At 35.1% G+C, this 15,434-nt stretch overlaps 1 protein-coding gene across 1 annotated transcript; it reads left to right on the top strand.

Moving 5' to 3' along the window:
• Window positions 1-10,382: 10,382 nt before the first annotated feature.
• LOC143541713 (GDSL esterase/lipase At5g33370-like) lies at window positions 10,383-14,848 on the top strand. The gene is made up of 5 exons (XM_077034460.1): window positions 10,383-11,339; window positions 11,653-11,780; window positions 12,264-12,506; window positions 13,594-13,846; window positions 14,395-14,848. Exons 1-5 carry the CDS (start codon window positions 11,093-11,095, stop codon window positions 14,625-14,627), a joined length of 1,104 nt encoding a protein of 367 aa, XP_076890575.1. The 5' UTR covers window positions 10,383-11,092; the 3' UTR covers window positions 14,628-14,848.
• Window positions 14,849-15,434: the final 586 nt, after the last annotated feature.

The following is a 15,434-nucleotide window of genomic DNA, read 5'->3' as shown; positions in this document are numbered from 1 at the left end:
ACTTAGAATTGGGAAGCGTACCCTATTGCCGTATCAATTCGACGTGCCATTTTCTCGTAGTTCGTGCAAGAAACGAAGTTATAATCGAGCTAACAATCATACAACCGAGTAGATCAAGATCCTGCCTTTCTTATTAACAATCAAAGTACCCGTATAAGGTAGGAGTTATGTTTAAGTTATTTGAATTATAGCTTAGACTATCAATCGAGGCTATGGCATTTAACCTTGATCGTATTTTATAAACATTCACAATCTAGTTTTCATAAACGTTACTTCATGATGAAGTAATGTTAATTAAAAGATATATTTTGACAGGCATGTAGTAACTGTAAGGAGGATATCACCAGTAGTAAGTTTCTTGCCTAAGGAAAGTAATTCGTACAAATCCCAATCAACCGAGGGACCCGTTTACTTACCTGGAGATACTTACCAACGTGTTAGAACCTATTAAGCCAAGGCATGTTACATCAAATGTCACATAAAACTAAGTGTTTTCATTCACAATCAAAGATAAACAATTTCAAGGTTAAGCTTAGCAAACATAGCTTAATCAAGAAACACCATTCAAAACATTCATACAAACCTATTTATGTATAGGTTAATTATCATTCACAATCAATCAGTCAAGGTTTTCAACACCGACGGTACAGGTGAATACGTTAACCTTTTCAATTAGTCAAAACATATTTATACTCGATAAGATGAACGGGTGTTTGTCTTAACGAGTCAATAAATGTCTACATGAGATTATGTAATCTCTAAAACGTTATAATACAAAGTATAGAATAAAATCAACTCAGACCGAATACGCATGTGTCTGGATCCAAACATAACTGTTAAAGCTCAATCAATCAATCAAAGGCAAGGTAGTCGCGGGCTTAAACGGTCATGACCAGTTCTCTGTTCAGGGCGATGTGGGTCGGAGAATACCGTTATGTGTGTAGGGCAGTGGTACATATACCGGAAGTAGAAATGCTTCCGCTGAGTTTGTCGAGAAAACTATGTTTGTATTGTAATCGTCATTCAAAATGTTTTATTGAGTCATACGTGTTCACCAGCACATAGCTGACGTATTTTCCAACCCATTGCAGGTAATTAAGCATAGGTAGCAATAACAAGGATTGGAGTCTATATTGAAGATAGAAGCGTATAACAAGATGGTTCCATTTTGAAATATAATCCTTGTAACATAAAACATATATTTTGTAAACCGATACTTGGGTATTTAATTCCCGAGTAAATTTTCAATGTAAATTAATATTATATTCAACCTAAAATCTTCCGTTAAACCCATAAACTCTGATATATTTACAAAACTGGTACCAACTTGTGGTCACACGCCTAGGCCCTAAGTCGGGGTGTGACAGTATAACTCACCAAAAAGATTTTTAGCTTATTTTTAAGAAAAACAAAAAAAAAAATTAAGTCACTTGACTTGCCAAAAATATTTATATTTTAGTACATATATTTCATTTTGTATTTTACTTGAAAAATGTTTTCCCATATATAGGGAGATCCTACTTAGAGGGAGTCAGATAATATAAATTATAAAATTTTGAGAAATAGATCCGACCTTGAAAAATGATAAGAAATTGCTTGTAATAATCCTAGCACAAGAAAAGAGTATGTCAAAATCCAACAAGATCATCGCTTGATGTGTAGATATGTTTGACAAACGAGTAAGTGTCAGAGTGATATAAATTAAATTTCATGCCTTTACTAGTGGGTACAAGTTCATGAAGCAGTTACATGACTCCACTTAAAGTCATATTGATGAAGGTAAAAATGTTATTAGTCATTCATACACGAACTTGTTAGTGATTGATCATCAAAAAATTATTCTTGCTTTGATATATAAATATAAATATATATATATATATATATATATATATATATAGAGAGAGAGAGAGAGAGAGAGATAGAGAGGGATTGGGATCATGTGCGAACCATTTTAAAATTGAGAACTTCAAGAACCATTTTGAACCACAAAAGTAACTCTTTTTAAGAAAATAAAAGAATTTAAATTTATAAAACACGAAAAACGCGAATATAAAAAAAGATTAAAAACCAAATCTTTTTATTTTTTATCCCGGTTTCAAAAAAATATATATAAAATCAAAAAGAAATATCGGTTTAGCAAAATTATAAATATATGTATAATAATTATTTTTTTTAATTTTATACATGTAATTCTTTATACACATATGCACAATTAAGATAAATGATAATGTACATATGTGTACATTATGTAAATCGGCATTAAAAAATATACATATGTGTATAATTCGAGTTTTTTTTATGAAGCCGGAATAAAAATAATTTTTTTTGTTTTTTTACTTTCTTAAATTTTCATTTTTTTCGTTTTATAATTTTTTTAAAATATTTTTAAGAGGTTTTTTTGTGGCATAAAATGGTTCTCAAAGTTCTCAATTTCAAAAAGTTCTCTTATGATCCTCACCACATATATATATATATATATATATATATATTTATTTATAAATATATATATATTATAATAAAAATGAAAAACGTCAAAATACTAAAAAGTGCTTAAAAGAATTTAAATTCAACACAAAATGTTGATAATTAACATACAAAAAGGGGTATATTAGATACATGTAACGTGGGGCAAACAAGTAAGTCCTAAACACTTTATATGAAAACATGTAATGCCGAACTTGGCAAGTAAGTCAATTGTTCAACCTTTATAGTTTGAAAAAGTTTGCAAAAGTTTAAATTACCTCAAAATGTTTTGATCAATCATTAGAGGGTCGGAGTCAATTCGGGGTGATCTGATAAACACAAACTATACCCGAGGTATGATGGAGTCAGTAACTTATCGGATTAAATGGGGACCACAAAAGTGTTGTGCTTAATACATACCTTAACGTATCACATTGACATCTAAATACTTTTTAAGCTTAAAGTTGATAAAATATATCTACAATCGACTTTGGGTTCTTGGCATAAATAATATTGAAATAGAAGTGTGATCTAGGACGTTAATGGATAATGTGATTTCATGGCATGATCTTTCTCACCAAAAATATGTAAACTTTTAATACTTATAAGTGGTATATTTGATATAATATTAATTTCATATTTAATTCAACTTATTTTACTTTTGTTATTATTATTTTTTAACTTATAAAAAACTTACCTTAAGTACGTTTTATTTTATTTTTATTTTTATTTATTTTTTTCTCATCTTATTTTTATGTTTTGGTTTTATATATTAAATTTCAAGTTTAATAATTACGGGTTTATGTTAAGGTGGACCGACAAAAATATATCATGTATATATTTGAGTAGGGCAGTCACTCTTACCCGAAAAAACCCGTACCCGAACCCGAACTAACTCGAACCAAAAAACCCGAGCCCGAAAAAAGACTAACCTGAACCGAAGTAATTCGAGTTGGTTTTCGGGTCAACCCGAATAAACTCTTAGTTTTAAAATTAAATATATTTTTAGGTATAATAAGCTTAGTTTTAGCCACTAAATTTATCAAAATCTGACCATAGTCGATTGTGTCATTCCAACTATTATGGATCAATTGTTTATTGTTAATTTAGGTTTTTCGTTTATTACTACTATAAATCATAATCGAACAACTAAATCACGTCTGGTTGAAGAAGATTATGGTTCGAGTTAGTTACTTAGTTTTATTCTTCTTTTGAATTGTTTTATCAAGTTATGTTGATTTAATATTTGATTATTTGCGTTACCAGCAAAGAAGAATACGTTGTTTTGTTTTTAGCATTAAATTTTTTCTAATATTTTTTTTGTTTTCTAGGATACTTGAAACCCGATTAACCCAACCCGAAAAAACCCAAACCCGAATTACCTGAACCCGAAAAACCCATGAGAGATTTGGGTTGGGTTTTGGGTGAAGATTTAAAACTTTGAAACTCGAAGAACCCAACCCGAAGAACACCCCTATATTTGAGTGTTTAGATTTGGTGTGTAAAGATTTTTCGGGTTTAAATCTGTAAATATTTTCAGAGTTCGGGGGTTGAGATGTAAAATAATTTAAAACTCGAGATGTTTCGACCCTATCGCAAGATAGACTGGCCCTATTAATAGGGCCAACCAAAATATCTTTCATGTATTCACTTACATTTCCCTAAAAACTCTCTTAAACACTTTCTCTCTCTACCTTATCCTTCTTCCACCGCCTTCATATTTTAAATTTCAAACCCTAGATTTCAATCAAACATACGTGTTTCTTCGTTGATTACACTTGATAATCATCACAAATGGACCCTTCACCAATGGTAATCCATCTTCCTTTGTTAAAATCTAAAAACTATACAAATTAAGATTAATCCATCTTCCTGTTGTAACTGTTCATTAAAAAGGGGTTTAATATGTTGTTGTTTGCTCATGATGATGATATCATCTTATTATCGTTGTCCTAAGGGACCTTGGTGTTGATTTAATTGAGTTTTCACCTTAATTTGTATAGTTTTTAGATTTTAGGTCACTTTCGGACCTATTTAGGTCTAATTGACCTATGAGAGTGTTCATATATGTTTTGGAACAACCCAGAAATGTATACCGGGGTCATATGGACCCAGATAAAGAGAAAATGGAATATTTGGACAAAGGGTTATATTTTATTCGAGTTTAATTTGAACTGAATCGAATTCGAATCGAATTCAAATCCAATTCAAATAAAATATGGCCACTCAAAGATTTCTCAAAGAAAAAAAGAAACGAATCGAGGTAATATTCAAGCCATTCGAATTGAGATTGATTCCAGTCGAATCAAATTCCAGACCATTCAAATCGAGTTCTATACTCAATTCGATTGATTTGATACCCGATTCGATTCCTTTCAAACTCAATTTGATTCATTGACAGCTGGAGTAATTCTAAATCTTGACATACTAAAAAGGATTCGAATGTTTATAACTCAAATCTAATCAAACATCTAAAATATCAATCCAATCTAACTTATCTGAATCTCCAGATTCAATTAGATTTAATCTAAACTAGATTAGATTCATTTTAAAACTCGATTCAATTCGTTTAATGTTCGATTTGATTGGTTTACACTTTGAATATTTTTCAACAAACATTATCCAACTCGAATATTTTTACCAAAACTCGATTCGATTCCCTCAAACTTGGCAGTTTTCAAAACTTATCTTAAAATTTGATTTATTTTATTAAAATTTTAATCTTAAACTATAACTCTGCTTATTTTTCTTGTGTTTATTTAATTATTTTGTTTTCTTTAACAGTTTATGTATGCATGTATATATACATTTATGCTTGTTTGTCTTAAATTCTACTGGTTTGCCTTATGTTTTCATGTAGCAAACTAGCAACACAACATGTTATGTCCTTTGGATCTTCCAAGGAAGAAAAAGCACAATGTGTTCACCTCCATGATAAAGGGGCTATGAGAATGCCCCTTATTGCATGCTATCTCCGCTAACCTGGAGATACATAGTTGTTGGGTGGAGGAATTTTGGTTGAATGCCAAGACGGTGAAAAGGGGGGACTCCATTACTACTATGGTGGCTAAGAAAAAGTTGACCATCACAGAGGAAGTTATTAAAAGAGTCCTAAATATCAAGGATGCCCCACGTCATTTTTCTGAACTCTCTAAGAAGAAGAATTTGGAGGGATATGTGAAGGACATTGGATATGATGTGGATTAGAGTACATGTGAGAAGAGACACTTGCCAGCTTGTTGGAAATGTTTGTTCCATGTTGTTGTTCATTGCTTATCTAAGTAAAAAGGCAGTTTTGACAAACTGAAGATGGAGTGGGTCGGAGTGATGGCATGTCTAACCAACAAAGTGCAATCAACTTCTCGAGGTTGTTCTTCCAGTGCATGCAATCAAATTTGCTCTCGAAGAACACCTGGAGGATGTATCCTTTCTTTGTTCAGCTAATTTTGGACGACCTGTTGAAGAACATTCCAAGACCGGTCTATCCAGAAGAGTTTGGTGATGAAGGAAATGTGGTAGCACCATCTGAGCCTCATCACATGAAAATGGTGAAACAAACGGTATTCAAGGCTATGTTGGATCCTGTGGGAAGAAGTGGATACAAGTACTGAGGGCAAGAACCTGGTACTAAGTTCATTTTGTTTGTTGAACCGAACCTGATAGTGAAGAGACAGAAGAGGAAAGAGGATATGGAGATAGTAGGGATGATGGAGATGATGATGTTCAGAGTGGTGATGACGTACTGAAATTGATGTGGAGGGTTGAGCATAGAACCAAGAAGCCTCATGATAAGAAGAAGAGGAAGGATGTCAGCAAGCCTTCTGCTGGTGGTTCATCCCGACAGGCTGAGGAAGAGAAAGAGGAACCCGAGCGTCCTCTCAAACGTTTGAAGAAGGCTAAGGACTCCAAGAAGACTGGGCCTTCCAAGATGCCGACTTTTATAAAGGTCATCTTTCCTTCTATTTCCACTGTGACACAACCATCACCAACTACACAAGCTGACCCTCACCAACCACTCTATCCCGGACATTAGAAACCCTAAAGGCAAAGCAAGTTCACATGCCCAAACCCAAACTAAAGACTAAAACCAAAACCAAATCCACAACTTCTAGAAGACTCTTAGATGAGCCCGTCACACCTCCCGAGACCTCACCCTCTAGATTAGATGAACCTATGCCATCTAACTTTGAAAACCTACCCATATCCACCAACCAAACTGAGACCGAGCCTACACATCAAACCTTTTCACCACCTAGGACCTACTCACCTTTTAGCTCACCAACTTACCAATTCACATCCCCAATCGAAGGTACATCTTTCTGGACCTACACCTTCACGTCATCAACTCTAACCCAAACCACCACACAAGCCACCCAAACCTCACCTCAACCTATTAGCCTACCCCTAACCATAACCACATCCTTACCTTCCCAAACCATCACCATACCAACCCAAACAACCATTCAACCTACCTTTTCCATTACACCTCCATCAACCACCAAAATCCCTATCATATCTTCCATACCCTTGTCTAGTGGAAACTCAAGGAGATCTCCAGTGTTCCGGGATCCTATCCTCGATAGGATTCAGGCTCTGGAGGAGTCAAACAAGAAGAGGGTAAAATGGGAAAACCGGTTCATCAAGTTCGTTAAAGATCAACAGGCTGTGAATGAAAGGGTTGTGAAGGAGAGAGGTGAGATGGCAGATCGAGTGGCTTAACTGGAACACGACAGGGAGGTTGATAGAGCCCTGATCGAGAGCCAAAGGGTTTGGATTGATAATCTACTGAATGGGGTGAACAACCAGCAACAGCTGGTGACTTAAGAAACCTTGATGAACACTGAACGTCATGATGATGTTGTTAGACTTCAATCAAGACTTTCTCACCTTGAAACTGATCTTCCTTCCTCCTCAAACTTTGCTCAAAATCTAAGGAGGAGCTAGAATAAACTGTTGATAGAGCTATAATTGAATGTGAGACTCTTGATTCTCGGGTTCGTTTGTTGGAGGGTTATTGGACTTCTTCAAGAAATGTGGGAACCCTAATTAGTGAAAATGTCTAGCTCAGATCGATGATTGAACGGTTGGAAAGAGAGATCGAAGAGCAAAGAAGCCTCAACAACAATCAATATCTTATCAATGAGGGTCGTGTGAATCGTTATCTTGCTGCAACGGAGGTCATGCGAATGACCAATGATGATGTTGAGGATTTGAGAAATTGGCTGATGATGACGTTCAAAGGATGGTACAGATTGGAGAGCAACGGACTAAGCAAGGCAAGAAGAAACGGACTGCTCTTGCTAATCCTGTTGTTGATGCTAGAAGTGTTGGAGAGCAAAGCAGTCTAGATGGGATTGTTGTTGGATCTACCAACAGAGGTGCTAGTGGTAGCCGTGTTGGTGATGCTGGTGATGAACCAGTCACGGTTGTTTGAAAGGTTGTGAGCATGGCAGCTGTTGGTACTACTGGTGAAAGTACCAGTCAAGTTGGTGTTGTCACAACTGCACTTGTTGTGGCTATTTCAGACGCACAAGTTGTTGTTTTAGATGTTGGAGAAAACGTTGATCAACGTGATGATGATGACAGTGATGAGTCTGATGACGGTAACTCAGATGATGATGCGGAATGTGATAACGAGGGTGAAGATGATAATGACGAGGATGATGATCCTCATGATAGTTATGATGAACCGCGTGATGAAGGCGGTAATGGTGACGATGATGATGGTGGTGATGGTGTTAGTGGTGGAAAGAACACGAGTCAACAACCTGAAAACTCGCCAAGGGTTGCAACTGATGATCCCGCAAGGAAAGCCAGAGAAGCGGGCGCTGCTTTGGAGGCTGAGATCTCCTCTATTTTTAACGTGATAACATTGCAGGTACCGAGTCTCTGATTCAAGAAGACATGGAAGAAAATAAAGATATGGTAACAACTACTCTTTGAACCCAGACACTCCGGCTCATGATGATACTTTTGTGGCTCTTCCTGCTCAAAATGTTGTCACTGCTGCTGAATCATCTCAAGCTCCAAGACGAAGAATAAACAAGCTATACACAATCAGTAACCAAGCAAGCGTTCGAGACCGAATCTATCCATACTTGGATGATTCTCCAATCGTCTACTAAAAATGGCACCCTAGCAGTGAAACTTTGGTGATCAGACGAGCAAACAGAGATCTGGCCTACATGAACTATAAGGGCATGCATACTCTGTCCGAGCTTGACATGAACTACTTCAAAAGAATCGTGGGTCACTACAAGACAGAGAAAGAGTTGAAGGGATGGTTCAATCGGTTTTTGAGCAGGTAATGGAGGAAGGATTAGCCTAACTTCAAACTCAACAAGAGTAAGTACTTCCGTCACCCAATGGAAGTTGATCCGGTCACTGGAAAGAAGAAGATGTGGTGATACAAGACTCACAAGGACGGGCAAGTAATTTATAATGGTGAACCCTTATTGCCCAACTTGTTCGAACACTTCATATGCTGGGAGTTTGACAATAACACTGGGGAAGCGGTGATTCACTGCAAACACATGCACCACATTTGCTTCTTTGATAAACACGAGCTTTCTGTGGTCAGCCAAGAAAATCTCCTCAAGCTGTATAACTACCCGCTGGGTACAGTCGAAGATGTCCAACGGGACAACATGGATGGGATAGTTGAAAAGTTCAACAAGTTTGTGCATTATCTTGTTGGCAATCAACTATTCAACTACGAGTCCGACTTCGACTATGAGACCGACTGAAGACAAGCGCTAACGTATCAAATACTAAAGACTAGAGAGAGATTGTAGGGTCCCGTTTTGTTAGTTAGTCTTTTGTATTTGTTTGAACTATTCACGATGTAACATAGTTAGCATGTCGGTTTCCTTTGTGTATGTTTGGGCTTAATGTCATGTAATATTGAGCCCATTGGGCCGTAAATAATGAATTATAGCATGGCATGGGCCGCATGGCTTCACCTATAAAAGGTGAAGCATGCACATGCTAACACAACCTTTTGACAAATTATTTTATCCTTTCACCAACTCTCCTCTCTACTCTCTCTCACCTTTCCACTTCGGGTAATAACTCACCCAAACAAGATCCGAGATCTCGGTTCTCTACTAGTGATTTCCGCTAGCTAGTAGTGAGATTGATCCAAGAACTTTAGTTGTTTGATCCGTTCTAAGGACCTACATACGTATGTATGCAACCTATAAATTTAACAAAATTGTTGCCTGTTTTGAAGCGTTACAACAATTAAGGTGTTACCTTAGTTGAAAAAACTTTTGAAAACCTTCTTGAAACATTCAGAGACTTTATATACTCCCAAATATTTTCGTACACAACAAATGCACACAAGGTTACAGCAACAAAAGAAATGCTCTTGTGAATATTAGGCTTAGTAGTCATTTCTAGCCTTATAAATTGCTTCTCTTGTTTTACTTACTAGGCGAATCAAGGGCTGGAAATTTGTGTCTTAATTAACATGTTTAACATATTAGAAACGACACGTTTAACACAAGTATATTTTAAATATAAATACGACTCGTTTAACTACTTTATATGTCATGACTGTAAGACAGTTTTAAGTTTCATGTACCAATAAGGAAAAATAGAGTTCTAGCATACTAATTTCAATTATTTAAGAAAATAAAAAAATCACATACCACGTTTTTTTGATTAAAAAGTTTTATCGTGTCTTAACATGTACCCACTTGCCAGCCCTACGCGAATGCATTCCCAAAGGTGACACAGATTGTTTTTAGGAAAGCATGTCCAACACATAGCCTCATAAATTCTTAGCTAACCATTATTCACATTTATTTTAGTTCAATTGTAATGTCTATTGTAAGTTACTTTCATGTTGCATTTGTTTTCCTTTTCTTGTGTATTTTGTTATTAAGTTGTGAACCGTACTCCTAGAATGCAACATGTATACATGGCTAGTCGCACAATATATAAGTTAAATCACCACCGGCCGAGAACATCCTAAGCCACCAGAACATTTGTTGTCATCGGTCCTTCATGGGCCATATAATAATTAAAGACACAATAGATGTATTGGTAGTTCATCAATCACAATCCTCATTCAGTATGTCCTGCCAAATAGGAAATCAAAAGGAAGCAATTATCATGGATAGTATCAAGTATTTCAAATAATTAACTTAATATTGTAGGCTTTGTAGCATACTTAGATCAGATACAAATAATGACACACATAAGTACATTTGTTGACCATCTTATATATTTCAGAAGCAAAAACCGGACAAGAACCTCCGTCATTAAACCCGTACCGGCCAAAGAGTTGGACCTACACGTACCATCATGATTCATGAATATGTGGATTAATTATTAAACTATTTTTACCCTTTCAATTAAAGCAATTCCTCATGAACAACTGTAGCTCTTTCACATTTTCAACCAACATTGCAAGTGCATTACACAATGCCTAAAAAGTGAAAGCAATGTACTCCATTCTCAAAAGTATGCCTATTACTTTTCCATATTCATGTTCACTAACAACTGGTCATTTATTTTGTACCATGATTCATCACTGTAACCCCTATATAGCTGGTGATCCTTTAAGGTTGATCAACACACTAGTCAAAAAAATCTGTTCAAAGTTTTTAGATTGTGTTGATCTATGGAAAGATCATTTTCATTGTGTAATTTAGTGGTCTTAGTGTCCATAGTGGTGGCATTTGTCAATGTCGCTGTTTGCGCTGAGGCTCGGGCTTTCTTTGTCTTTGGCGACTCGCTAGTTGACAATGGCAACAATGACTTCTTAGAAACCACTGCCAGAGCCGACTCGCCACCCTATGGCATTGACTTTCCCACTCATCGTCCCACTGGCCGCTTCTCAAATGGCCTTAACATCCCAGACCTTATCAGTTACGTGTTCGTCATCGAAAATTCGTTTCATATAATATTTATGTTATATTTCTAGCTTCTACAGAAAATATATTGATAATAAGATCATATATGCAAGCTCATATTGCAAAATACTACTAATGTTGGCAAAAAATTGTGTTTAAGATGACTACAAGTGTACAACATTAATAATAGTCTTTATGTTTTGATAAAAACCAAGTTGCATATATCTTTTGTACATGTGGATGAAAACTATGACATTTAAAATCACAATTTATAGATCTGTCGGCATAAAATCCTTTTTTTTTATTTGTTTATTTTTGTTTACTTTAGGTGAACATATGGGAATGAAATCCCCATTGCCATACCTGAATCCACTGCTAAAAGGTAACAAGCTTCTACATGGTGCCAACTTTGCTTCTGCTGGAATTGGAATCCTCAATGACACTGGAATTCAATTTGTATGTCCCCACATGCCTTTTAATCATCTATTTAAAATTCTTTAATACTGGTCCAATTGTCCAAACTTCAAGGCCGGGGTAAGGATAACCCCTAACACGTTATTTGTCCTAGTTGGCCTTCTGGTCTGATGATATGGAAGTGATGGTTAAGGCTTGGGATCTAAAAACCTCAAGTTCGAAACCTGACTCAAAGTGGTTTTCCCACATTAATAGATTTCTATTGATGGTATTCCTGGGTAAGTCAGGTCTGACTCAAGAGGGTTTGTCAATTATATATTAACTAATTCTAGTAACTATATGTAGAAAGTATTATGATGCTTTTAATTGGTGAATTGAACTGGTTTTGGAGATTGTAAACTTTTGAATTGATCACTACAAAGAACAGTTTTATTTTTTTGTCAACAGTAACCTTTTGGGACAATGCTGAATGGTCTAATATATATGCAGTTATGCATTACTAATAAATGTGTTGGTACCTTACAGTTAAACATAATAAGAATATGGAAACAACTAGAGTATTTCGAACAATACAAAGTTCGATTGGCAGACGTCATTGGACCTGATCCAACTCGCCAAGTCGTCAACAAAGGGATGATACTCATATCACTTGGTGGAAACGACTTCGTGAACAACTATTACCTGATTCCTTTCTCTGCTAGATCTCGGGAATACTCTCTACCAGATTACGTTCGCTATCTAGTTTCTGAATATAGAAAAGTTCTTTCGGTAATTATTGTCTTACTGCTTATATGCACGCGTGTTTACTTGCTATTTATCTCTGTTTACTGGTCGGGTAGTGAGTATATATTTATATGTTTATGATCATATTATTTACAATGCTTATATTTTAAAACTAATGATCAATCTGATTAAAGAAATGAAAATGACATACTTATTATGATTTTTATTATATAATTATCATTAAATGGTATATATATATATATATATATATATATATATATATTACAAAAATATCCATATCATCATCATCATCATCATCGTACTCAGTATATCCCACCAATAGCAATGCTATGGTAGGGTCTGAGGAGGGTAAGATGTAGACAGCCTTACCTCTATCCCATAGGGATATAGAGACTGCTTCCGGTGAGACCCCCGGCTCGATAGTAGTTTTGCATCAAGCCTTGGACATAAGGCACATAGCACTCAATCATCGGGACACCGGCTGATTGGTGCATGTGCCCTTGTCTTTCGGCTATCAACGCCACCACATGATGCCTGATTAACCTTCCGCCACTTTTAACGTTATTTTCATGAGATTAGTAAAATAATGTCAAAATTAGTGCAATTTTACTTTTGCCCACCTGAGGGTTCACGCATATATACATCATATGGATATATACAAAAATATCCATATGATATTGCTTTTTAATATAATATATATTTATGGAGGATGGCTTTTAATGAGTATGGTGCCATACAATAGTCATAATGGAAGGTGTGTCATGGTTGGTGGGAAGGTCTAGTATTGGCTACATTTCTTCATGTGGATGTTAATGCTTTTGCTTATGCATCAATTATCATTGCCTTTCATAGCTTGACTGAATGATTAAGTCGATCATGGGTTTATTCAGATATATTACTCTTATTAGGACGATCTGTTTTATTATGTGAACGTACGTGTTTTAGTGAATTGCTTTGTCTTTTGAATATTGTTTATTCTTTATACATATTACTTGGTATGTTTTTATCGTTAACTCGTTATAAACATTTAGTTTTATTAATGCAAAGTTATAGTATTATAATTTTTGAATTATTATACATGTTGAATCTATATAGTATTATAAAAATGTAGAGAATGTATGACATTGGAGCTAGGAGGGTATTGGTGATGGGGACGGGCCCGATGGGATGTGTGCCTGCAGAGTTGGCTCAACGCAGTAGAGCCGGGGAATGCTCAATAGAGTTGGAACGAGCAACTGACTTGTTCAACCCTCAACTTAACGATATGTTGAAAAGTCTTAATGAAGAAAAGGGAGATCATGTTTTTGTAGCCGCTAATACAATAAAAATGCACATGGATTTCGTATCCAATCCTCGAGCCTATGGTATAAATATCGTTTTTCATCTACTAAAATAATTTATAGTTTTCCTTTAATCATATTTAAGTTATTCATATATTACGTGTACGTTTACTAACAGCGTGCATAAATACATACACAAATAGAGTTTTTGTCATGAATTCAATATTTATATGATATTCATATATCAATAATTCAAATTGATCATGTATTAAACATTTAAAGGCTCTATTATACACGTGCACGTGCTTGTGCAACGTTCAAATTAACCAACTTTAAATTGAAAACTACAAGAAATTAACGCATAAACATGTGTACAAATTTCTTTAAACATGATAAACAAGAAGATTATTAATTGTGTAACTATCTTTTGTTTGCATTTCTAGAGAAATAAGTTGCATAAAATTGATCTTTACTGATAGTTGGCACTTTTTAAGGTCTCACTCCTTAATATGATATAACTGAAAATATTTCTAAATCCACATGTGTTCTATAATTATGTGAGACCATATTTAAAAAATAAATAAATAAAAAGACATAAAAACTTGATGCTCATTTTATTTATGATCCTACAGGGTTTATAACATCAAAAGTAGCATGTTGTGGACAAGGTCCATACAATGGACTAGGATTATGCACCCCAGTGTCAAACCTGTGCCCAAACAGAGACGTGTACGCATTTTGGGATGCTTTCCACCCTACAGAGAGAGCCAACAAAATTATTGTGCAACAAATGATTAGCGGCACTCCAGACTACATGAGCCCAATGAACCTCAGCACCATCTTAGCCATGGATTCCAAACCTTGATTTTTAGCTTTTATATAGTTAATGCTTTCCTACAAGTATGTCTCCATGTATTTAGGTTTGCTCAATGATGCCACTCTTGGGTTGTCATTTATGTATTATGTATGCATGTGCTGTCTGTATTTGATATTTTGAAGTGGTTTGAGTATTGTTTAAGGTGTATGATTGAGTGAATAAATCAACTGAAGTTTAGCAAGCTCAAAGATAATCATGCTCCATAGCAGTTAATGTATTTCAATGATTTTGGGATATAATTTCCGAGTTATGGACATTGGGTTAATCAACTAGCAGTCTGTTATTTAGAGATAATATTAACAAGGAATTTTATAGAACAACTCGTCATTTTAGATACATTGTGTTGTTGGGCTATTGATGATTCCCATTAGAGGACAAAGTAATATAATTGTTAGTATTAGATAATAGTTTGATAATTGATAAATCCTCATCACACAATATAAACTATTCAGTCTTGAATCGCTAGAAGAGTTATTGCTCGATCGATTAGAGAGTTTACTATCCAATACGTATGCAGTGATAAGTATACTATATTAGTCCTGTTAGTGTTGAATGTAAAGGACACGAAAGTTGGTGTGATCGCTTTTACATATTTGAATCTTAACTAGTCAATTTGTTTCTTACTTCTGTAATTTAGTAATCATAACAATCCAATCAACATTTTAATTTATAGTATGTCTATGAAGCTTAACACTAGTTATTATCTCCTCATGGTTCAACTTCAACATCGACACCCTATTTGCCCTTAGCTAAGGTATCTAGAAACACAAATTCTCGATCTTTAGAATTTATTTG

Source organism: Bidens hawaiensis, unplaced genomic scaffold (assembly GCF_021521415.1).
Source record: "Bidens hawaiensis isolate Kalapana, Puna unplaced genomic scaffold, B.hawaiensis_p1.1 tig00012643_1, whole genome shotgun sequence".
In the NCBI taxonomy this organism is placed as follows: domain Eukaryota; kingdom Viridiplantae; phylum Streptophyta; class Magnoliopsida; order Asterales; family Asteraceae; genus Bidens; species Bidens hawaiensis.
This window is presented reverse-complemented; position numbering and strand designations above follow the sequence as displayed.